This window comes from Gallus gallus, chromosome 21 (assembly GCF_016699485.2).
Source record: "Gallus gallus isolate bGalGal1 chromosome 21, bGalGal1.mat.broiler.GRCg7b, whole genome shotgun sequence".
NCBI classification, from domain to species: Eukaryota; Metazoa; Chordata; class Aves; order Galliformes; family Phasianidae; genus Gallus; species Gallus gallus.
Window position 1 is genome coordinate 272,599 of NC_052552.1, and position 25,853 is coordinate 298,451.

The 25,853-nt window shown below is 41.6% G+C and overlaps 2 protein-coding genes across 17 annotated transcripts; one reads left to right on the top strand and one right to left on the bottom strand.

The window, feature by feature from the left end:
* The first annotated feature begins 197 nt into the window (after positions 1-197).
* On the top strand, positions 198-3,512 carry UTS2 (urotensin 2). Its single transcript, NM_206990.2, has 4 exons — positions 198-336; positions 2,420-2,530; positions 2,662-2,705; positions 3,236-3,512. The coding sequence occupies exons 1-4, from the start codon at positions 234-236 to the stop codon at positions 3,350-3,352; spliced, it is 375 nt and encodes a 124-aa protein (NP_996873.1). The 5' UTR covers positions 198-233; the 3' UTR covers positions 3,353-3,512.
* A 3,005-nt stretch (positions 3,513-6,517) lies between these two features.
* On the bottom strand, positions 6,518-25,741 carry PER3 (period circadian clock 3). 16 transcript variants are annotated; one of them, XM_015296851.4, is made up of 22 exons: positions 25,558-25,678; positions 24,641-24,792; positions 24,171-24,225; positions 23,980-24,075; positions 22,913-23,114; positions 21,734-21,782; positions 20,202-20,344; positions 19,750-19,828; positions 18,915-19,021; positions 18,554-18,710; positions 17,576-17,681; positions 17,037-17,162; positions 16,168-16,294; positions 15,745-15,889; positions 15,040-15,191; positions 14,399-14,602; positions 13,586-13,837; positions 12,298-13,031; positions 11,063-11,243; positions 10,305-10,485; positions 9,628-9,778; positions 8,886-9,294 (listed from the first exon to the last, which is right to left on the bottom strand). In XM_015296851.4, the coding sequence occupies exons 4-22, from the start codon at positions 24,055-24,057 to the stop codon at positions 9,193-9,195; spliced, it is 3,276 nt and encodes a 1,091-aa protein (XP_015152337.1). In that variant the 5' UTR covers positions 24,058-24,075; positions 24,171-24,225; positions 24,641-24,792; positions 25,558-25,678; the 3' UTR covers positions 8,886-9,192. The 16 variants fall into 16 exon arrangements, 15 of the variants coding, with proteins under 15 accessions (NP_001276708.1, XP_015152337.1, XP_015152336.1 ...); XM_015296850.4 differs by lacking the exon at positions 24,171-24,225 and adding an exon at positions 25,344-25,368 and having other exon boundaries at positions 23,980-24,095; XM_040651119.2 differs by lacking the exon at positions 24,171-24,225 and adding an exon at positions 25,210-25,368 and having other exon boundaries at positions 23,980-24,095.
* Positions 25,742-25,853: the final 112 nt, after the last annotated feature.

Here is a 25,853-nt window from a genome sequence, read left to right on the forward strand (position 1 = left end):
TATTGTCCGTGAAGTGTTACCTTGAAAAATTACATCAATGCAAAGTGGTTTCCATTTACAATCAATAGACAATAAATTCATTGGATTTCTTTTTGGGGGGGAGGGAAGGGGGTATGACCATATTTGTGAGGTCATGAGTGGCTATATAATGAGTGAAACAGGGAGCAGAGGCAACAGTCCGGAGTTCCGAATTACGGGCGTTGACAAGACGAAATATATTCAACAGAGCAACAATGCATAAGCTAGTATTCTGCTGTCTCATTATCATCAGCTTCTCCTGTCCTCTCTTTTCTCTCCCCGTCATCAACGCCAGCGAGATGTCTTATCAACTCCCAGGTAAGTCCTTTGGATTTCGCACTCATAGAAGAGCAAATGGAACATGAAAACCAGAGTAGCAGCAGGTATGCTTTCAGAGGGCACCTTTACCTGTGCCGAGCAGCTGGAGGAAAAGCAGGAATGACTACAGAACGCTGGCCACAAGTAATATCACTGGTGGGCAGCAGTTCTGTGAAACGGGGAGGTTGGGTGCTTTTACATATTTCTTCCTGCTGCTTTTAAATCTAAGGGGCAAAATATTTGAGACTTGCAGTGGATGAGTGCGAGCTGGCAGATGCAGCATCCAGCTCTGAAGCAGCATTAGTAGGCATTAGGTAATTCACAGAAACTTGGCTGAATGGCACTTACTGCACTTTAAAATGAACTATGCTTAACTGAAGTTGCATTTTAAAAGGGGTAAGCCCACTACAAGGATTAATGCATTCCTACTCCCATCCAGTGCAGGCAAACCTGACTTACAATACAAAAATAGCACTGCACTGAGCATGATTTTGTACTGAGCATGCTATTGCCTGCACTGATGTAGACTCCACTCCGGACAGCGAAAAGATAAATCTTTGCTTGAAAAAACTGTTCTCCAAGTTTGAAGTCATGCTGTAAGCCAGACTAAGATGTATCATTAAACTGCATGCAGTGCCTACAGGGTTATCATCATCAGAGCTGACCTGTGCTGGAAGCATTCCTGACATAAGATCTAAAAGAACAGGCAAATCCAAAACAGAGCACTTTCACAAAGCTGGCTACAAAAAAGCTGCTGTAACATAATTGGTCTGCAGGTGAAGCAGCCCTTGTTGGTTTATAGGTATCCATCCATCATCCCTCGTTTGCTTTGTGTAACTTGGATTCACTATGCCAGCATCTTCTCAAGCATTCCACAATGTAATTTACCATTTACAAGCAGCCATGACTCACTATGGACAGCATCTATCACATCACAGGATGAACAAGCTAACCAACCATTTATCTTCAAACAAATGTGCTGGATATATCCATTAGGCTAATTAAATCTTCCTTGCAAATACAAAGAGAAATACAAGACAGTTAGATAGAAGCAGAGCTCTGCATTAGAGATTGTTTTGTTTGTTTTAAATCTCAAAGCAACATCACCTGCCAACACTGCTTTGGATTTAGAAATACGGGGATATGCATACAGACTTCTCTCTGCACAGAAAAGGGAACGTACAGAATTCATAGCCAGAGTGCTACACTGCAATCCCCACTGTGCTTTCTAAGTGTCCTGACAAACTAAGCCTGCATGCCAAAGGTCTGCAAATGTCTTCAGAACAGACCACTGAAATGTTGGGGGATTATTTGCAGTGCTGTTTTTATTCTTGTATATAAATCACACGATGGAGCTACAGTCTCACACATCTGTACAGGGAAAAGCAACTAAAGCTGCACAGTATAATCCTGAAATGCAACTAAGAAAACCAACGCAGGTAAGAGTTTTGCAATAGCTCTCTCTCAACATCCATTATTTTGAATGGCTGCTGTTTATTAGCAGAGAAGTTTACTGATAACTCAGGTGTAGAACCACTAAGGGCTCCTGTTTGCAGCCTACCGTGGGGTAACAGGTTAGTTACAGAACTACACATTCTCTATTCACGTCCAAATAATTCCATCAGGAATCACCAACCCGTTATTTCAGAAAGAGTAATATCTGTACTGGTACACTTTGAGAGACAAGAGAAACACACCAGGAAGTACAGCTGCCAAAATCTCCTTTAAGATTCCCAACACTTATTCCTGTTCTTTTCCCCATTTTATTGCATTTAATAGTTGACAAATAGAGCAGGTTAATAAGCCTCCAACAGTAAAATTTGTCTTCGGTCACAGAAAAGCTCCAGTGGAGGAACTTATTTGTAAAGAAATGAATTCCAATATAAACCAACCAAGAGAACCCACACAAATCTAACTATTCTCCCTAACATTCATTAGCAAGGGTGGATGACTTAGGATTTTAAGATCCTTTTCAATAGATGGAGCTAACTTACCTGATCAGAAATCATCAGAAATGGAATGAAACAGGGATTAAAGGTATAAGACCCTCACCATACAACCATCTCTCATCTTCCACTTGCAGCTGATGAAGATTCAAGGCTAAATCTGGAGCAGCTGGGCAGCTCAGAAAGTACCTCCCTGCCTCAGTTTCTGCAGGAGCTCTTGGGCACACTGGTTGAAGACAATAAAGCAGGTGAGGGTTTACCAAAGCAATTCATGTCTGAGTGCCAATAGTTTACACGTGCACCAGTCACAGCAGACTGGAACGATGCGTGTAGGTCCACTATTCCTAAACAACAAAACATTTTGCCTCCTCTCTACCAGGTCTTACCTCCAGCAGCTACAATCCAAGGAAAAATATCAAAGAGGTAAGTAAATGACTGTTTGCCAAATCAAGACCTCCTGTTTTAAACTACATGGGTGCATTACAAAGACACCATTTAAGATCCACAGATTTAACGCAGTGCTCTTGAAGCTGGAATCACCTGGCAGTTAGGTTTGGAGGGGAGAAAAAGAACAATAATAACAAATTTAGGAAAAAAAAAAAATCAGAGCATTTCATACAAACAAATCCAATTTGTTCGCCCCCTCCCCAAGTAAACCAACTTTATAAATGAAGATCAATTTCCAACTTCAGCAGGCCTGCCCAGTATACCAACCAGCATAAGCTGCACATCCTTTTCCCCCCACTGCAGCACAGGCCATGCAATATTATCAGAGCTGCTATCAGCCAGCAGGTAAATAGAGAGTATCATCTTTGTTTGACTGAAGATATAAGACTGTTCTTAGTACATCATCGAAACCCGAGGTGCACCAGTTGGGGGTAGTGAGGAGTATGCTTTCTCAATGGGGACATTCAGCAGCCACCAGTAACCTGTCTGCCTCTGTTTGACTTCAGGCTTTCTATGGAAATCACCCACGAATTGCTTTGCTGGGCCGCTTGCTGGTGAAGGACAGGAAGCAGTACAAGAAACGTGGCAACCTTTCTGAGTGCTTCTGGAAATACTGTGTGTAAACAGAACAAACCTCCCCTGACTTTGGCTGCATAATTTATATATATGTCTGAAACCATGTACATAAACTTGCTTGATTTGAAATCAGAATGAAGAAATTTGAAGATAGCTCCTAACTTTAGACTCTACTTGGAAATTAATAAATTGTTGATGTTTTGCAAATATTCTGTGAGCAGAGTAGTATTTTCTTAGAATTCAGCACAACAGGATGAAAGCAATGGTACAAAATGAAGAACACATAACATGATGAGGACTCGGGCAGAAGCACGATTCCCATGGGGTCCCAGGACACGACACTTCCCTCCTCTTCCTCAAAAAGTGGCTTCAACTACATATAAGTTTGGAAGCAAAAGGACTTTCTCCTTTGCTATTTGATCCCTTGATGCAATTGGAAGTGCTGGGAAGGAAGGGCTCTGATAATGCTGACCCACTGAAGGAGGGCAGCACAGCTGGAGCCCAGTCCTCTCCTGCTATTCCCAAGGCACCCCTAACAGAATAAGCACGTCAGGATCAAGCATCTATTCCTCCTACACCAGAGATACCGCTCACAAATACAATTTGACCAAGACTGTTTCTCAGCAGCACCTTGACTAGCCCCAGCTGCTTAGGACAACAGAATGGCCAGAACATAACAAAAGCTTTACTAATTGTAGCTGATCATTATCGAGTACAGCATGGAATGTAAACAGTAGAGCTGTCAATGACAGCACTTTGAACTCAAAGTGCAAACTGTCAGTGGAGGACAAGAATGAGATGACAGCAGAATTCCAATACCCAAGGATAGTGAGGAAGAACTACTGAAAAGCTTAAATAAGCCCATTACAGACGTTCATAGTGAGGAACGATAAACTGGGTCTCTTCTGATCAGTGGTGGGCATGAAATGGGCTCCCCAGGGCAGCTGCCACAGCACCAAGGCCCCTGGAGTTCAAGAAGCATTATGCTCAATGCTCTCAGACACAGGGTTTGAATTTCAGGTGGCCCTGTGAGGAGCCAGGGGTTGTACCTGACCCCTGGGGGTTCCTTCCAATGTGAGATGTTCTAAGATTCCTTTGTTCCCTGAGCTCTAGCATACTTTATCTCAGTCCAGGTACACCCTGATAGTACGTGCAATGAATAAAGCTAAAGGCTCAAGAGCTGTCTCTAAGCAGTATCAGTCTTCATGATATGCACCAATAGTTTGAGCTGCAAAGTCCTACTTTGTTCACTATGCACTTTGCATAAACCTCATACTAATCAAGGTTCACAAAGCTTGAACTAAACTTTACATTAGTGACACATATCACTGAGATCAATGTAGCATATACCTCATAAATCTCTACCTGTTCTGCTTAAACAAGGCCTACAGGCTTGATATAACTTGTTTGCATCAGATAAGTCATAAGATAGATGAAGCCAGCTGTAACAAAGAAAAATGTCCTTACGAATGCAGAGTAGCTGGATGCACTGCACAGGCACTGAAAGCCTTCTGAACATTCATCTTCCTCTCACACAATGCAGCAAGTCAGTGTCTGGATGGAAATTACTCCATTCCTGCCACCTCATCAGTCAATAAAAAGCTGTAGGAAAAGGCTTCAAATTTATCTAAATGAGTAACTACTGACAATTTATTTCAGAGGCAGGAAAAGGTGTCCAGCCTATGAAGACCTGAAGAAAAACAACTGTTAAAGCCTACTTCAGAACAGCTAACAAACTAAATAAAATACTGAAGAATTAGTGGAGAAAAAAAAAAAAAAAAAAAAAAAAAGCACTGCAAGTATTAAAGAGTTCTCTCCAGTATCTAAGGCCAGGGACCCTGCCCAGCTCTTGGCAGAGAAGCAGCAAATTCAGCTTCTCCCCAGTGCTGCTGCAACTACAGCTCTCAACAGCTTCCACCTCAGGTTTTCCTCCCTACAGGAGGTGCAGGAAGAGCACTCAAACCAAACTGATCACTTTTGATCAGCAAATTATTTCTCTGCAATTAAGACCTTTCTTGCTCTAGGAGACACACCTGTGATAACCCATGAATTGTTTCTGTTTTCTCTAGAACACAGTTTTTAGCATGGTGAGGCTCAAGTGCTCTCACGTTTATTATTTACACTTCTCTAACAAACTCAAAGACAGAAGCTTTCAACTGTGAGCACCAAAGCTGAGCACCTTACACACCCAGAAATAACCTTTTACATTCAGTGTGCGTGCCCTCCTTTCTGGGATGCATTCAGAACAGAAAACAGCACATCCTGAAAAAGAACAACAATCCACAAAAGATACAACAAAAAACCAACAGCATGAATAGTAACGGAGATCATCTTCACTGTACCTGCAGTACACTTAGGTTGAATCAGAAACAACACCTAATGGGCTCTTAAAATACTGAATGTTCCAAAAATTACCCAATAATGAAAGCAAACACTTCAAACAGTTCTTGGTAGGATTTTTGTTTTGTTTTATTTATAAAAACAGATGCTCCCTCAGGTTGTACAGTTAAAATCACAACTGCAAATTAAGCCACAGCTGAATATTATTTCAGTGAAATATTCCTATCAACTAATGCAGATATTCCTTCAATGGTGATTTAAAATTGATTCAGCTGGGGGATAAACTCACCAACACATTCATCACACGCTGCAAAAATACACTGTGGTCCCCCTCCTGTTCATACCAATGCCATGACCACGTCTGCACATTGAGTAACCTATTTTAAGGATAAAACTGTGTTTTTGAACAGGAAAAAAAGAAGCCTGCTTAGCCCAGACTGCTGAAACCCCCATAGGGGGCAGAACTGTGACACCGCTGTACTTCAATATACCTTATTTGTTGACTAAGAAAAAACACTTTGAGCAGCTTTAAACTGTCTCCAGCACTTGAACTGTATCAAAACAGTCACATAAAGCAGTGCGTACAGCTGGGTGCAATATTTACTCCATCACTCCTTCAGATCAAAACTGCATTTCACTGTGACTACTTCAGCAAGGTAAGAGTGAAAAACTAATATAAGCTAAAGTAAAAGCAAGCAGTTCCTAAACACCTACAGAACGGAGGTCCTTCCCAAAAGGCCTGATAAGGCATTTGGTTGCTAGATGTTGTTGTTTCAGTGGGATAAAGAATAGTTTGGAAGACTATTTTTTGCCCTAAATCTGGTTTTGCACATAGGACTGCTATCTGTTCCTGGGCCAACAATTCAGTGTTGCTACCACACAGGCCACTGATTCACCACTTTGTTTCTCTTTAAGGGTCTTGAATCCAAGCCTGAGCCAGGATTATGAGCTTTGGATTTCAACCCCAAGGCTTGGGCTCCTGCACCGTGCGTGATCATGGGGCACAGAGGTCATACCATTGTAAAAACTGTCCAGGATTTCTGCTTCTGTGTGATTCTACTGAGCACAGCTTCATGCAGTAGTTAGCACAGCAAGGGTTAACATTCTCCAATGAGAAACAGTATAATATGGTCGGGTTTATACACACAGGTGAGAATCTTGACCATTTATAGCAAAGACAGCACAGCACAGGGCGAACAAAGATCCCCAAATTACACTCCTGGGTTTGCTATGAACTGGGGCTGTGCACCTGTGTAAGTCCTTCATGCCCCTGCCTCTCTATACAAGAGGGATAAGGACACGTTTCCAGACCTAGGAATTAAAGGGATTATTCAAGCTATTGGGTCTCAGTTATCGTTATCCTAAACCAAGTCTCATTCTTTTATAAAATTGATGACTTATAATGCTAAGACACCTCACTTTCCTTTTGGCTTATTCACTTAAACTCTTCTGAAGGACATAAATGCCCTTCCTTAGAATATTCATTTCACTCAGTGAAACAGACTATTTCACTAAGCCTCAAACCCTATCAAAGCAGTGAATTTAAGTACAGCTAACCAGAACTGATTCAATTACATGAATAAGTTAGTTAAGAACCTTCCCCACTAGGGAAAGAACCTACACAAAAAGCAGCTTATTACATGTTTTAGAGCAAATGTTTCAGGCAGTGAGGTTATAAAACTGCATTCCACATTTGGAAAGTGCTGTAAGTAAAAGTATGGGTAAGGTACCACACTTACTGTGCAAGTCAGAGGCTTTTCTACTCGAGCGTATAACTTTCTGTATGTAAACCTCTTATTTTAAAAAGCATTTAAGCTTCAAGCACGAGATGCTGAGAACATGTAAATCAGCAAAGTTCACAAGTTAAAAAAGAAAAGCTCAAGATGAAAGACAAAGAAGTGCAGCTTAAGAACAAACAGAAAGCAATACATATAAACAAAATGAGTAGAAATACCATAAAAAAAGAACACTGCCCAAGTCAAAATAGCCTCAAACACTTAAAATCCAACAAAAGTAACATTTCATGAAATAAGCTGCAGTGACAAAGATTTCCACTGAATTGGTTCGAAAAATAGGAAAAACCTACAGATAAATATACATTTCTTCCAGTTATCTGAAATCAAAGCATTGTTTAACTCACTCAACAAATAGCTCGTTAGTAAATAAACTGAAATCCCTTCACATAACAGATGAGTTTCACCACACAAAAAGCTGAACAAATTACCTTCCAAAACTCCCTGAGAAGGCTCCGATAATTACCGAAATAAAAACCTGCTTTATTACATCCAGTTGTTGGTAAACAGAGAGGAATCAGACAAGATTTGCTGGGTTTTAAGCAACAGTTGTCCCGTCTGTCTGAAGAGGAAGGGGTTACCACCTGCTGAGGAACAAACCCATTTCTCCTCCATGCATTTCAACAGCTGGTAACTCCATTACAAAGAAATAGGTTAAGCTTTGTCCAGGAAGCCAACACAGATTAGAAACAATGAATATGTGGTTTGGTGCTTATTGCCACATGTTGACTCCTCAAGAAACAAGAAATTCAGCTTTATCACAAGAAAACACAGAAACAGCTCAATATTTCCTATTAGGTGTATCTGGATTGAACTCATCTAACTATTCTAACACAACAACAAAGAGTTTAGAGACAAACTCACTTCCCAGAGCACCAGCAACCATCGACGCTTACACCCAACTATCTGTACTGATAGCTAGGCTACAGAGCCCTGAAAAAGAAGATTTTTCACGTGACTTTCATTAAAAAGCAGATCCTGTAAGATAATACCTGAATTGTGTACTTCAGTTCTTGATTTACAGTGGATTAGCAAACCACTATAAACGCAATAACATTCAAAAAATACTTGTGAAAAGCATAAGGAATAGCTTTGCTTCTTTTCACTTCGGTTTATTGGACTTTTTTGATGGCCACAAGCTGGAGGAAGGCATTTTGATGCCCAATAACTTACCCAGTTTTCAGTCGCTCATTAAAAGGCTATGACATTCTGTAGAACTTAAAGCCTCAAAGTATCTTTAGAATCTCTTTGCAGATTGAATAAACAAAATAGAAGGACGTTCTGCTGTAGCTCAGATTCACTGGTACTAACACATCTACCTCAGTGGAGAACAAACAGGGCTGTACCAACGAAAGCTCTTAACCACCACTGCATCTCTTCAAACTCTTACCTGTCCAGTTAAAAAAAAACACCCAAAACCAAACAAAAATAACAGTACACCACCACAAAACAAAAACAATCTTTATATTTTGCTCATCACTGAGCAATCAGAAGTTAGAAACATAATCCATTCATAATCATTCATCCTTGTCAAGCTTATGACGTCAGGAAGGGAAACAACCTCCCAGTGAAAGATTGTCCTCAAAATCCTGCCAGGAGCAAAGGGAGCAATGGAGAAGGGTTTAGTTTCATGTATGATTGCTTATGGTGGAAGAAGACAGCTGGAGAGATTCACTGCTAGCATGTAGCAAAGCCAAAGGAAAAGGGAATGGGAATTATTCCAACCAGTTTTACTGTCACAGGCAGCGATGGCTTCAGTGTTCCAAGACTGGAAGCGGTTTTCCCTTGTTTTCCATATTGTCATCAGCCATTGCAGACTCACAAGTTGCTTCCCTGATGTCACATGTAACACATCCCTTTAGAAAGGAACAAGGACATAATCATTCAAATTCTCCTCTGGATATCACAAAGAATCCATCCTGGTAGCATGACATGCTGCAATCTCTTGAAATTTCTCATGAATTGAATGAAATCTCTTTAAAAAAAACAGAGACTGTACAGAGATCTTAATTTTCAGAAGCAGGTACTTGCACTTCCAACATTTAGCTAGTATTCTCAAGCCTTCCAACATTCACAAGTAACAGCTATCAGTGACCCTCATGCTGTAAAAATCACATTAGCAGGAAGCAGCACTACCTCTAGCTAGCCAAGACACGAATAAGCTGCTGACTCCTTTCACAACTTCTTACTTGAGTGTTGATTTGTAGTGGGACAGTCTGTGTCCGGATCCACGTATGCACTTCTGCAAGCTCCCTCTTTTGTCTATCTGAAAACCAAGGCTGCTGCTTTCGCATGACTATCAGCTTCTCCATATCCTCTTTTAAAACTTCCTCTTTAACTCTGTAAAGCAAAATGAAAAAAGAACCATAGACACCCGTTAATGCAGCTGCACTGAATACACCAAGGCCAGCATCACTGATAATGACCGTGGGATACAGCTGTGTATAAGGCTGAAGTCAGCCAATGAAAAGTAACTGTGTTTTGTTATACCTTATTTTATTTGTGAGGCTTTTTTAACACCGTCTAACTTTCAGGTTGGCTTATTTAGTTTTTAAAATGAGGAATCTCATTGCAAATTATGTAGAAGCAATTGCAAACACCACAAATATTTTTACCCTTTCATGTAAAGTGCAGGGCAAAACCCAGTCCCCGTAGCACTTCAACAAAGAGGTTTCACATTATCATATCTTAAGTGATAAACAGGCAAAAAGTAGATTAAAAGAAACGCCCACAGCCTAAAATAGTAATCGAACACAACTTCTGAGTTTTATTGGTACATATGTTGTTTCCATGGTCTTAACTCTACATCTCTTCCACGCACAATTCCAAACTGTATGTATGTCAGAAAACGCTGATGTTTCCTAACCTGTTAGGCATTTGGTACGTCATTAGAACTTGCTCAGGTGTGTGATCCATCATCACCCAGGCTGACTCATATTTAGATTTATGAGGTGTCTCTTTTTCTTTTGCTTCTTGATCAGTCTCTGCTTTGGAAGTTTCAGAAGAATCATTACTGGCAAAACAGTTGCTGTTTTTCCCACTGTCTGCTGAGAATTACCATGAAAAAAAATCAACTCAGATGTCTGACAAGTCCTGATAACCCAGCACAAGTAGTAAAATTCATCAGTGCGCTCACGCGAGCTATTTCCAATAGGGTGAACACAGGTCCTCTCAGATGACTCCTCCGGTAAGATATTACCACTTACTGAAAACTCAAAGATAAAATCTATTCTATTAAGTTGCTCGAGACCTCCAAGGTTTTACTTCTCATGATTTGTCTCAACCTCTCTGCTTTTGTCTCAAGAGGCCCAGCTCTGTGTAGGCTTACCCTTGCTCAAGTAAGATGCAAACCACCCTCTAATCCAAGGAAAAAAAAGATGCTTAGAGAGCACAAGTTAGAAGCCTGACTTTCAGATTTAAGGAACAATTTCTGGACTCTCATTTCAGACCATCGTGACTCAACCAAATTTGGCCTCAAATGCTGGAAGCTGGTGAGAAATAATGGCAGCAGATCCTCTTACTGGGACTTCCCGCTCCCATCACAGTATATTTTTATGACTTAGCAACAAGTTAGCAACCCACCTGACATTAGAGTAGCAAATGTCCAGATCTTAATTTCCTTACCTGTGCCACCACCAGAAGTTTCACAGGAGTGAGAGCCTAAAGAACTAGATAAAGCCAATCCACTGCCTGATGCTGCTGAACCTGTGCCTGACTGGGAGTCCTCATGCAGCAAGCGGTCAGTGCATTCACTAGAAGCGCAATGGCTACTGGCACTGTTACCACTATCTTCTAGACTATTGTCCTGGAAACAAAAAATCAAAACAAACATCCATGGAAGTCACCCTTAAGCTTGAAAAAGGAAGTTCATGCATTTACTGAATTTGTAATGCGTTGACTAAATTCTTGCATCAATTCAATAGCTTTGGAATTTCTAGCTGTTCATTGTCAGAGCTATCTGGAACTCATGATAAAACTCTTCACATGTGAAACCAACAAGCGTCCGGGCTTTTTGATTCATGCTGCAAATCTTTCCCTGTGGGGTTTCTTTCAAGATACTGTATTTTTGCATTAAGTCAACATTTTTTGCTGACAAGAGAGTCAGTTTCCTCCATGCTCTGTTAGGTGGCATGGAGCAGCCAAATACATCAAGCAATGCTGCCCTACAGGGAAAAATGAAAGCATTCCCCTGAATCACTGCATTAAGCTCATAGCTTCAGCAACTACAGATACACCAACTCCCCTTCAGGACCCTACCCTGCAGTTTCAGCTGATCCAGCCTTTTCAGCACAATCTGGATTCCCGAGACATTTTTTTTCCTTGCCTGCAGAGCTCAGATTCCTGCCTCTGAGTTTACCGCGGAAGCTGGAGAGGCCTTTCCTATGCCCATGTATGGAAACCGACCCACATGGATCCCTGTTCTTCGGTCATTAGCTGCATCCCTGGGAGACAGAGGGAGTAATTAGAAAAGTATCTTCCCTTTGTTTTAACTCTCCACAGAGACTGTGGGACTCGGTGAAAAAGGATGCGAATCATGTAGCCCTAACCAAGTTCCACATGCATAAAAGCCCACCCAAAACTGCTGACAATTTAATGGGAAAGAAATAAAAACGTTGCCAAAGCACTGAGCAAGAGCAGCTTGCAGCAGCCCAGACCAGAAGGTCTCACATCTGTGGCATTTACTGAGCACCAACTGTGTACTACTACAAGTTCCCATGGGCTCAAACATAGTTTCTCTGCCTCCTGTGCTATTTGTGCCCTGCAGTCTACAGAGCACAGATATTGGTGAAAGAAGCTAACAGAATCTGGCAACTGAACATGGTGGTTTCTCTCTGACACTAAAAATCTGTGTTACTTACACAATTAGCTTCTGCACATGCTTTAACATCAGTACTAAGTGAAGGCTCCGCAGATTCTGGCAGCTCTTCTTGAAGCAAATTCAGCTGAAGTGGGGAGCTGCTCCGTGAGCTACTCAGCTGTAGGGCCCGGCCATGCTGTCCCTCCAGCTGCTCCTCAGTGGATGTGGCAGAAGAGGCCGGACAGGACTGATCCACAGAATTTGGGGCTATTGGTGAGGGAGCTGGAGGAGGAGGGGCAGGAGGTACGGCAGTGCATGGATATGAAGGGAGATAAACATTCTGAGTGCTAGGAAGAAAGGCATATTGAGGCACCTGGGTATATATGGGGAAACTGTGAAAAAATACGGCCATAAACATCCCTATGTTTGGGGAAGAAAGCCCTGGGAATGATGGTGCTCCACAGCACAGCTGTGACAATGATGTGGGCTCAGGTTTTGAAGAGCAAATGGCGAGTTCCTCTCCTACAGAAGAGGCAGGAAAACTAGACAGCGCATCTGAATAGACAGGATATCCCACAGGAGGAAAGAAATTCATACTGGAGGAGCTTAAATGGGACACTTCTGAGGGAGAAAGTGACTGCTTCTGAATTCTTCTCTTCTCACATGGAAGACCATTTCTATTCTTACTACAAGATCGTCTGTCTGAAGACCGTCTCTGAGGTTTCTGGTGTTTGAATTTTCCTTTTTTGCCATTTTTACAGCTGGCTTGAGCCATCTCCTTTGAAGGAGAACTTCCTAAGGAGAAAGAAAAATAGACACTGAAATGACAGACCTAGGAAAAAAAAACAAACAAACAAAAAACAGGAAGATGAAGAAGAAAAAAAAATAAGAAAAAAAGAGAGACGTTCAGATAATGAAGCGTAGCTTGGTCACAGAGCTGTCTCTCTTCTGTACAATTCTGCATAATTCTTCCACACAGTACAGCGATGGACTTGCTGACATACCCACAATATTTTCCCTTTCTACCATCAATTTTTATTTTATTATTTTGGATTACCTCAATCGGGTATTTCATATTCTTTCAAAAGGAGGCAATGGGCTATTTCAGACTTGTCAGGTTTACTGCAGTATTTGGGAGCTTTGCAAAAAGGTTAAAATAGGAACAACCAAAATGGAGCAGATTTTCAGTACGGGCAATGATACCGCCAGGTCTTGACAATTCAGAAGTACTCTGTTTTCAGCCATAGTAAGATTTTCAATAAATCACACAAAGGAGAACAAGATTCCATTGCTAAGCTGGTCTTTAAAATAAGCCCAATAATTCCCTGTTTCTCCAAGGTGCTGCCTACCTTGGTCACAGAAACGCCCAATGTTACTTCTGCCATCCTGCTGAAGGTAAGTCCTAAGTGGAGAGAGCAGGATCCTCCGGCGGAACTTGTCAACGTAGTTTTGCTCTTCCTTTTGAGTGTGGGCTGACAAAGTCTCTTTTGTTAGCCCAACTGGCTTCAACCCCTCAGTCACTGCAACCAGATTCTGAGCATTTGGAGGAGGCAGCTCAATGTGTTCATTTCCAACAGGAGTATTCTCCACTGTAGTCACTTCTTTGTAGAGGGAAGAAAATAAATCACTCTTTGCTCTGGCCTTCTGGTGCCAACACCCACAACATGCAGAGGGTTAGACAAAATAAACATCTGAGCTACTAAGCAGACAAACGCTGCAGGGTACCACTTACACTCAAGTAGACTTACATTAACACAAATTGAGCAAATTAGTTCTTTCCTCATACCTCTTATGATTGTTTTTGTGTTTCTTTCTGCATTAAATAATATCAGCCCATTAGTCGTGTTTTTTTTTTTCCATTATCAGTTGCCATATAAAAGCTCACTGTTGTATTTGAGGTGTACGTAATGAAGTTACAGTGCAAGGAAAGCAGTGTGCTCTTAAACCTAGGTTTTATAAAAACACTGTAAACATTTTCAGGCTCAAGTTTTCCTCACAGTGTCTGCAGAAGTACCTCAATTGTATTTCAGAGTTCATATTCATCATAACATACCTCAACTGGACAAAGGTTTCCTACTGTATACATCAGAAAATATTATTCAATCTAAAAAAAAAAAAAAAATCAGTGAGTCTAGTCAATACCTTCCAAGAATGAATAGTACCTGATTCAGGGTGTGGGACATGCACAATAGTGCTGCTGTAACTGCACTGGCTGGTGGCAGACACCACACTTGGAGACCTGTTGGACAGGGTCAGGTCTGGCAGAGGAGCTCCCACAATGCCTTCATTTGTCTGCTTTTTCAGCACCTCTTCCTGATCAGCAAATACTGGAGTTCGGGAATTAACTGATGAAGGATCAGCAGTATCTATTGGTAAATTAAAAGATTTCTACATTGAATTTCTTTCCAAGCACTTCAATTGCTCCTAAGTCATCAAATCTGATTGGTTCAGAAGCAACCACTCAACTATGCATACTGTTAAATAAGATAGATTTACACACAGATGTAACATTCATATACCAGTACAATGGCAACGTATACTAAATGTGGCATAAAACCAGTGAGCTACAGAAGACTTACTTAGCAACAGCAAGCAGTACTTCTTTTAATGGAATTTAAGTTCAAAGATGTACTACTGTAGCTTTTGCTTAATTGCATGATCTAGGCAAGGGAAGTAGATATTTACTGCCTGTAACCAAAATATCTGCGTCATTTGTGTGGTAGTAATGTAAAAAATGACAAGAAACCTTGAAACATACAACAGTAGCATATCAGAAAAAAATAAATCATAGTTTTTCCATTACAATTGCCAGGATCCTTTCCGTTGCCTCCCAATGCCTTGATCTCCTGCAGTCTTTGCTGGTTTTTCTTGTCACCCTCTGAAGATGATGATGATGTATTTGTAGAAGATTTACATTTCCTTTTCAGTAGTGGAATACTGCAGCTCTCTAGATATCTGAAACATAAGCATACCATATGAAGCTCTTCCCATTTTTTTTTTTAAAGGGACATTATCCACTGAAGTAGAAGTTAAGTTTATCAAGGTATTACAGCCATTGACATGATACTTGCTTAAGAGCAAACTTACAGCTTTGCCGTAGAGTCCTCCCACAAAAGCAAAGCACAGAACTGAGATACCACACAAACTTATATGCTTCACTGCAGTGACCAAAAACTTCTGTCTAATTAAAGGAAGCAAATACAGACTGTTTTTCATTACCGTGATTTCCTTTAAATGACTGCAGTAAACAAAGAATTTCAGTTGAGTGTTCTACTCTCAAGGATGTTTCAACCTAACGGTTGCTAAGGTAGTAGTATATTGGCTGGTAACACAGTTTGTGTGTAAGTACATACAGGAGCTGGATTGAGAAAGAAAGTTAAATTTTTAATTACCACAATTAGAATTTTATCCCAACTCAAAATCTAGTCAATGCAAACTGCATACATAATAACCTTACACTAACCGGACCTTAAGTCTTATTCACTATAACCACTTTGTCGTTTCCTACCTGATGATACTGTCAACACAATTAATCTGCTGATAGGAAGGAACATGTGGAGTCTTCTTCAAATCATCATAAAGTGCATGGCCCAGTTCTTCCGTGCTATCACTTCCCAAGGTCGGGAGAAAACAGGAAGCATTGTGCCTCTTCCCTAGAAAAGGAGAAATTCTCAACAACATTTGAATAATCCCCCACTGAGATACCTTCAGAGGAATGCATGGCCTATCATAGCACAGCTCTCATTACTAAGTGATTCTGTATTTTCATCTAAAAAAACACCAAAAAAAGCCCCACCAAAATACTTCCCACATTTAAACAATGTTAAGGTGCTAGCTTAATTACTTCAGCATGTCACCCTTCAGCCAAATTCATGGCTCCAGACCAACAAGAGTTTACATTAACTTAAGGATCATAATTACATTACTTTACCTTCTAGCATTTCTGAACTCATAGGCTGATCGTTTCCATTCTGTGGCTTGCTCCTTGATGCAATATACAACTGCTGTCCCAGATTCTTTATCCGGTTGACATCTGCACACACCTGCTGCAAAGTCATCTTGAGATATGTGAAGATGTGAGGTCAGAATAAAAAGGAATAGAATTGGACACAGGAGGCTATTAAGATGGGGTTGGGTTCTTGTATTCTCCTAACTGACAGGGAGTATACTGTCAGCCTAAATTTAGTATCTACTGGCATTTGTAAACATACTTATCGTGGCTAATTAAACTAACTGGGATAAAGCTCAAACAGCTTCATCATTTAAATGCTTTTATATTGATGACAGCTCAGAGCAAGCATAAAGCTGATTATTTACCCAGCAATCTCAAAAAGAAATTAAGAAATTAATACTTCTTTTAGAACAGGATTGTCTCCACTCCTACAGAAGTTTATAACACCACTCTAACGTCCTCTTGAGAAACAAAAAGGAAAATCCAAACCAAATAGAGCCCCTAACCCATCTTGTGCACCAACACTCTTCCTAGTTGCATGGCTTTCTCATTTCTTTTTTCCCTCAAGTCCCCCACTTCTCTGAGAAGGCCAATCTTTAAGCAAGCCTTCAATTTACTTCAGCATACTGCAGCAGCTATCTGCTCTTTTTAATGGGCAAAAAAAATCAAGATTAAAACCAAAAGCCAGCATTCTATAATTGACAGCATTCTATAATACACTTAGCTTGAACACAGCCACGTCTCCACCTAAGTAAAATTCTTACATAGATAGGTACACATCTTGACTCCTCTTTTTTGCAAATGTAATTTTATTACTGCACAGGCATTGATATATCTAAAAAACTTACTGGTTCTTGTGTTTCCTCTGCGCAGTTCCCATTGGAGTCACTTGAAGATGCTACACTGATATAGTGCTCATAAGAACCACTGCTACCAAGGCTACCATAACCACTGGAAACGTTGCTATGAACTGGCTGTGTTGGGATAAGGGGTGGAAGGAAAAAGAAATAAATAAATAAAAGAGAAGGGAATAACAGTTTGCAACACAGAACTCCTAATAAGCAACAACAAAAAATTCAATGAAAAGTCAGTACTGTTTCGAGTTCTACCACTTTCCTGGGGAAAAAAAAAAATTCTACCATCCTCAAAGCTGTTCCAGGATGAAGATTCATCTTTCAACACAAATATCTGCAAAACACATCAAAACAGTCTTCTAATCAGATGGACAACATAGAAGCTTAGTTTTAAACCTGGCACACAAGCCTGTCTCCAATTAAAACATCCTTTTAAAGGATCACACCCAAAGAAGTTTGTTAAACAGACCCCAGTTTCTTTAGACTCTCATTCAAAAGACAAACCAGTGTTTTGAGATTTTCACCTTCCTTACCTGCAGAAGCAGCTTGTAGATTTGCCCTTGCAATTCTTTTATCTCTTTCTCAACACTGCTAGCTTCCTGACTTCTTGTAGCAAAGACATCTTCATTCAGAGGGCTTCTAGAGTCAACAAAATTTCATAATTAATTCTAAACTGATAAAGATAACCATAAGCAGAGTTAGGAGAGATTATTATTATTAATCTGTATTTTATGTTGACTGTTTCCCTGAATCAACAGGAAGGTATATCATCTGTTCCACCTACAGCTAAGCTAAAGTGATAAGAAAACAGTGCTTCATGTAAAGCTTTCAGAAAGCCAATACACCAAGCACAGTGACATGAGTAAAGGCATCCACCCTTTGGTCACCTTCACTTGTAAGACAAATTCACACTCCAAAGTCTTAGAAACAAAAAAGGTAACTTTGATAACTCAGAGATCACCACCAGAAAAGCTGTTTCCTATGAAAGGAACCAGGTAAGAAGAAACATCAAACAGTCACATCTCCAAATATCTTAGAAATTAGGGAGAAGCATCTGAAAAACCTTAACTGCAGTATTCAATACTAATTCCATTCCTAGAGATTAATTAGGTGCAGAATCTAAATATTCACCAAGCTAACCATTCCAAAGGAAAACACGCCCGATTTTGGCTATACGTCTATCAATTAGTTTTTCCTTTCTCTGGTATACAAATCAAAAACAAACATCAATTACTTGCTAAAGTGGTCCACCTTTTAAGTTCCTTTTTATCTTTTATCTAAAATTGTTGTTCTGATTAAGGCATTTTTATTGTCAAAGTATTTGGACATCAAGCATGTGCATGTACATAGCTTAGAAAAGTAGCTTTTCCCTTATATTTCAAAGGAATTTAGTTTTCTTCATTAAATATGAAAAGAAGTAGCGTTCCACAGAAGTAACGCTAGACAGGGCTCTGTTTTACAAAGCGTTCAATGAAAAACACCTCAACAGTTCAGTTCTACAACTGACTTACGTTCGGACTTTGTGTCGGCCAATGATGAACGCTACTTTCCTGCTCCATGGATTCACAAAACTGGACCAGCTGGTATCCAGGATGACATAATCCCCATTTTGAGTGCAAAATCTAATGGGTAAATATTCAAAAGGAGGCTGGCCAGCAAACTTCAGGACTGAACAAAACAACCAAGAAACAAGGGTTAGTTTACATTATGGCACAGCAGTGATAGCACAAACACAAATAACTGGGGTACGGTCTTGACATCTAACTGCTCACTTTATTTCTGTCTACACTGGAAACCAGTCACGCAGCAAGCAACAGGGTAATGAAGAATGTTAGGAGGAGTGGAGGTTCCTTTTATGACCATTGAACTCACTTTTACGGTGAATAGCGATCATTAAAGGACGATCTTCTGGATGCAAATACATCAGTATGGATGTTCCAATCAAATCTTGAGGTAAGTAACCCAACAAAGGCACTGCTCTGAAACACAAATACACTACCATTGCTTGCAATTCAGTCTTGAATATTTACATTCTTTAACCTTTGCTTGCCAGCAAAGCCCCCACAGATGATCTACAATGGCCTGAAATGCAGCTACAGAACCATTTTCCAACCCATTTATTAATCCTCCAGTATGATATAATATGCAAATATTTCTGTTCCCAGAGAGGTAAGCTGAAAGCTCTGTTGTGCTTCCACAAATGGTGGGGACAAGGGGGAAAGAAAAAAAAAAAACACCAAAAAACCAAGTATCATAAACAAAGAGACCCCAGACAAAACCATCAGTAAGAAATCTAACAGAGATGCTGTGAGATGTGTTGTAAAAACATCCCTGAGGCTTTGCAGGAGACAACTTCAGCCTGATCAACTTTATACGAGGCAGCTCACTAAAGCTGCAACCTGCACTGCGATTCCTCAAACCTTTGTACGATGTGGTTTTTCACTATCTGTATTACCAAAGGTCCCCACTGCCCTAAGGAAACTGACTGCAGTTACATTTGACTTCACTTTTTTAGTCAAAGCTGATTATGTTCTTCAAGTTCCAGATGTTTTTCAATGAGCAATAACACAAATAATTACTAAAAATTAACACAAAACAATTTTGTTTCATTAACTATTGCCAACTGCACAGTTTATAGCTGCATTACCAGAGGACTTTTTGCCACCTCTCCACACACACCTCACAATCCTTAAGATCCAAATCTCACCTGTCATCTATCTCAAGAAAAACACATCCTGGAGTGTGAGTGGTGGTGAAGATTCTTTTATCCATAGGAATTCGAGGAGCTAATTGAAAAAGAAGTATTTACTGAAACACAAAATATGCACTGAAACAGAAAATCTAACTTAGTTTTGCCCACAATCGTGTGTTACAGATTTCTGAACTTTTCAACTATTCACTTACTTCTGATCAGTAACTCAAAGAGACATTACAAAATTATAGGTGATACAAACTTCTCCCAACTGTAAATGTAGTGAGAAGAGGTCAAAGGTCTCAGGACCTAGCAAAGAAGAAACGTACATTCTGGATAGCACACACATACACACTGGAGGTTACACCTGTGAGACTTTCCAAGTGCAAATTCCAATCAAAATAAGCTGACATTCATACACTATATTTTCCTATTGGCTTGTTTGCCACTGGATTATCCCAACTTGCCTTCATATCCAGAGTGAATTTTCTCAGCCAAAGCTAAGCAGCAGGACTCTGCATCCACATGGACAGAGGTGCACACGTGGACCAAGTACGGGGTGATTCGGAATGGGTACCAGTGCATTTCTTGTTCTTGATCTTTACCACCTCTGAGAAAAAGTAAAAGGACTTACACCAGCACTGAGAGACCTGCACAAGTAAATCCTGCAGAGCACACAGAACCACATGAGAAGGACGAATCTCTCAAGGTTCTATACACAATGCCCTGCAATCACAGGCCAACGCATTCTGCAATACTGATCTTGTTTTATGTACTTTGCCTCCAGCACATGCACTGAAAGGCTGTTCCCAAAAGCCCTTACTCTAATAGTTAACAACCACCTTCTAATTCTCAGTCCAAATGTATTCACGAGAACCAACCATTTGTTCTTGTGCTCTCCTTCAAGTTAAATACATATATTTTTTCTTCTATTTGTTCTTTATTCTGTACTATTTCCAGGCAAAAACCTCTGTGTCTCAGGTTTCATTCCATCAACCTAATTAAGCAGGACTTCTCAGCCTCAGCTGAGAAATTGTTGCTCTCTGATTGAAACAGAATCTGGATATAGCACATATAACTACATGCATATATAACTATAGCGCATATAACTAATACAAATCATTTTCATGTTTAGTCCTTGCGTATGCTAGTGAACAGATACTTCTACTTGTGAAGCCCACGTAATTGAAAGTGTGTTAAATAAAGGAAGGAAAGATGTTTAACTTTTCTTTTTTTTCCCTCCACATTTTCCTACATTTCACAATATTTATGTACCTTACATAATTCCTCAAATGAGAGCTGAAATTTGCCCTGCTAAACTTATTCCAAGCACTAAACTGAAGAGACCTGAAGGGTTATTTTAGAGCTCAAGTTTTTGAAAAGTGTGACTACATTGGCAAACCACTGACAGATAGAATAAGTATTTTATCTGCTCAGAAACAAACAGCTCTTAATTAAATCAAGAGGCCACTTCATTCAGGAAAAGAATTGCATTGAATATTACAGTCCAGCCTCCATTTTTTTGGTTCTTTCAGCATTATTACTCTGGCACAAAGCAACAGATTCTATCCCACAGTGACAAAAAGTAGCATCTCCTGACTCACATCTTGTATTGGAACCCAGGTGACTGAGTTTCCATTACTACCTCTGCCACAGACTCCCAAATAACCTTAAACAAACCACCCTTAGCCTCCACTCTCAAACTGAAGAAATGGGACTTTTTCCACAAGATCATTCTTCTCCTGCACAACAGAACTAAAGGAAGCTGATAGGCCTAAAAGAAACGTGGATGAGCAGTTTGTTCCTCTACCCCATGCAAATTTAATAATCGCTACGGAAAAGATATTCAAAACATCCTCCTGGATGCTGATATTAAACACATAAGCCATTCTCGTAACAGAGTTCACACTGGTCATTGTGACAACACACCACCACCTGTGCCCCATACCATTCCCTGTGCCCAGCCTTTGTGAATGTGAAACTATAATGATATACTTACCTGATCCTGCAGAAAAAGGATTTCACCTGGGCATATTCATATAGAGAGGCTAATAAGAAGAACACACATTGAAGGCATCAGTTCGTATCCTAAAACAGGTCATTACCTATCTGAACTTTTAAATTCTTTATTCCCTGGGCTTTCTGAGTAAGATCAAAGTCTCACAACCTTCTCTGTAACAGCTATTGATGTGGTTGAACAAGTTTGTTCCTATCTCAAATACTTCTTTCTCTTCTACAGCTCACTCTAAGAAATGGCTGACCAGGAGCTAAATTCAGAGAAGACTTCATACCGTCAAGAACTGATGGCAAAACAGTCCATCACCCAGGCAGACAAAAGACAGAGCGCCTTGGCTACTCAAATCACTCACAAATAACATGTGGCTCAAAAACAACCATCTAGTCACATTCAGCACTAAACAGCCAAACAAAGCCCAGTAAAACCTGAGTTCAGGGAGCTACTCTCACAGCAGGTTGCAAGTGAACCTGTAACACTATAATGTGATGGAAAGTACAGTGATAATAGCAGAGTGGCAAAGTCTTTGGCTGTAGCAAATGCACACAAGCCCAAATGCAACAGCCATAGACACAGAAACAAACGGAAAAAGCTGCTTACCTCTGAAAGGCCTCAAATATGGAGGGATCTCCAGAGAGAGACCCTCACCTCCACTGCCAACTCTTAAATGAGGGCTGGAAGGGGAGGATCCTGGCTCTACCTGTCCAATCACTCAGGTACATTGAATGCACCTAAGCTTCTCTGGGCTGGCCCTGCCTTCCCACCACATGCTCCATCACTGCTTCAGGCCATGACTGTGAATTTCTGCTACAGGACCATAATAACAGAGCACCTAATCAATTCTAACCTGTAAATTAAGCCATTTTAAACAGACAATGGGACCTCCTGTTTCTTTTTTGGAAAAGCAGCAACATTTGGAATGAGTAAAATGGCAGCTGCCTTTTACTTGCAGGCCCTTTATCTGCCTATGAGTAAAAGGTATCTGCACTTTATTTATTTCAGGTAGGCTAGGAGTAGCTGCAAAGCTACTCAACTTTTCCAAGCGGAAAAAGTGCGGCCTGTGTATACTGCTAGTATAAGTGATTAGAGCAAGCCAGCATTCTATCCCCATTCTGTGAAGACAGAAAGGCAGATGAAACATTTAAGATGATTGCCATGTCCTACCTGTTTGACTTTCTGTGTTCCAAAGCGGCAAGTGAGACTGATCAGTGTGTGCATAGAACACACTTGCATCCTGAGGGGCAAGAAGCTCTACAAACCGGGAGGATTCCAAGACTTGCTTCTTATAGTTTAGAATGGATGCTGCCTGCTCAGAAATATGCACTATACGCCCAGAAAGCAGGGAAAACACAGCCACAAAGGTGTCCTGGAAAACAAACCTTATTAAAAGCAACCCTCCCCCAGCACATGGTACCAATATTCAAAGGATGAAAAAAAAAAAAAAAAAAAAACTCAAGTCAAACTTCTCCCACCCTCCTCCCACAAGAACCACTACAGGACACACAAAACACCACACATCATACAGACAGAGGTACAGAAGTGTGCTCTAAAGTGAGCGTCCAAACAAAATTGCATGTGAGCTACTGCAGTCTGTCACAGTGTCATAGCTTACACGTTACTTACACATGCTACTAACACTGCAATATCAAAACTGAAACAGACTGCACAGACGCTTGCCATTTTCCAGAATGTCTGGTTATCTGGCCACAGACTTCCCCCAGATTTCACACTATTCACCACAGTTCCACGTACAAAAATCTGAGAACTTTCTGATAGAGTAAGTAACAGTACTGAAACTCAGCACTCTTCTTTGAAACAGAGCCAGAAGCCACAGCACATACTGCAAACTGATTAATCAATCGATAAATAATCCAAGAGCACAAACAGAAACCAGAGACCTTCACCACTACGGGTTTGATCAACTATGGAAACATTCTGCTAAACCATCTGAGGAGATTATTGTGTTGCAAATGAATTCTAAAATTCTCATAGATCGTAGCTGTGTCTGGGAAAATAATGAAAACAGAACTATTTCTTCACTCACAGCTGCTGGGTATGCCAAGTCAGCACAGACAACCAGCAGCAGTGATCTACCACTACTAACAAAAACCTGTTTGGCTTTTAAAGGCTTTATGATTTCACACATTCTGTTTCCCTAAAAAGATATTAAGGTGATAAAAAGTAGAGACTGGAAGGTGATGAACTCCTCTGAGTGTGTCTGAACTCCTTACATTGTTTTTTGGAGTGCGTTCTGATGCAAGTGTCACCAGCTCCTCTGTGCTGTATGTCATCACATCTGTCTGGAACATTCTTCGGTCATTGAGAGCCTGGAAAAACTCATTGTTTGCTAATTGAAGAAACAAGAAACGCAAAACAAACACAAGGAAGTCAGTAAGAAGACAATTTTTAAAGTATTTCTTACAGCCCTCCTAATTTTGTCATCGTTTTGGTGAAGCCCAGGGTGAGATGAGGAAGGTCTGTGGAGTAACAAGGAAACAAAAGAATACTGATTATACCATTGGAGTGACCTGTGCTGCAGAAGAGAAGCACGAGGAAGTAGAGAGGACAGCAAATGACAGCAAAAGAGTGACTAGCTACTGTTCTGCTGGAAAACACAGACTATCCCATACATTTTCCAAGTGACAGAAATGCTGTTTTTCTCAACACACGTGACAAGTTATTAGCAGCACCTATCTGTGACTGGATGCTGAATGAGAGAGAAGCAGTATGTGGGCATTTTGACTTTGAAGCCAAAAAACCTATAGCAGTTCAGAAAGTTAATTGCTCGCAGTTAATTGTTTCATTTGTTTTAATGCTATCTGTTGTCAGGCACGTCCATTCAAACCAAGCTGCTGCATAGTTTATGTGCTTCCAGACGTTTTCCATGCTCACCTCGGACCTGCTGTACACACCGTAAAGCATAATTGAGAGCACTGATGGTACTGGGCTTGCTGGAACTCCTTTTCTCTTCAGGCAAACACTTTTTGATTTCCTGGATCATCACCATCAGATCTTTGTGCGACTGACTCCAATCCAGCTGATCACTGATCAAAACAGAGGTTGAACTGTGTTGGGGAATTCTGCTATGGGAGATTCCCCCCTGCAAAACTATTCCCACGTTATGTTACGGCCGACCCCCGCGACAGGAGGGACAGCCCTACAGCTCATCCACTCTATTTCACGTTGCACCTTTCTGATTTCTCTGCTACTTAACCTTTGTATCCCCTGCCTCCGTGCCAAACCCAGCACGTTATGGATGGCAGAGATGCCGTAACCCAGCTGCGAGCTGATAACAACCAACTAAAAGCTCTGATTTACTCGGCATCGCTGGCATTGACACCACCGGTAGATGCTCGCTCAGACTATCAGCGCTTCCCGGGAACACGCGATCCTCACAGCCCACCCGGAGCCGAACGTCCGCCGCGCACGCAGCGGAGCGGAGCGCCCGCCGTTCTTCTCACCGCCCTCCCCTCCCCGGCCGCCCTCGGGACGGGGAATGGCCGCGCTCCAGCAGGTGAGCTCTCAGCGCCATCGGCTATAGCGGCTGCTCCCCGTCCGGTGCTTCACGCGCGGCGCACCTCAGCCGTTAACTCACCGAAGCGTCACCGCTGAGCGTTACACTGAAACGCAAACGCAGCACCGCGTAACTCAGCCCGCAGGGCGGTCGGAGCGCACGGCCCCGCGGCTACCCAGCGCAACCCGTTCCACGCTCCGCAGATCGCCCACAGACCCACCCGGCCGCCCCGCCGACCGCGACTCGGGCAAAACTCCCGGAGCCCCGCGCGCCCCCCGCATCAGCGCGCGTTTACCTGAAGCCTCCGCACTCCGTTCCGTCGCGCCGATCCCCGTCGGAGCCGCTTCCCGCGCTCAGCCCCGCGCCGCTGCCGTCCATTTCGGCCCGGGGACGAGGACGGCGCCTCCCGCCCCTCCGCGGCGCCGTTACGTAACGGCCTCGCACGCGGCCGCGCCGCTCCCACACACGGCGGCAACGTGCGGCGCCGCCCGTCCCGCCCCGCCACCCCCCACACAGCCGGGAGGCGGGAACAGGTGCGGAGCCACTTTATTGGAGAGCGCGCACTCGCGGCGAGGGCGGCGCCCCGCCCCT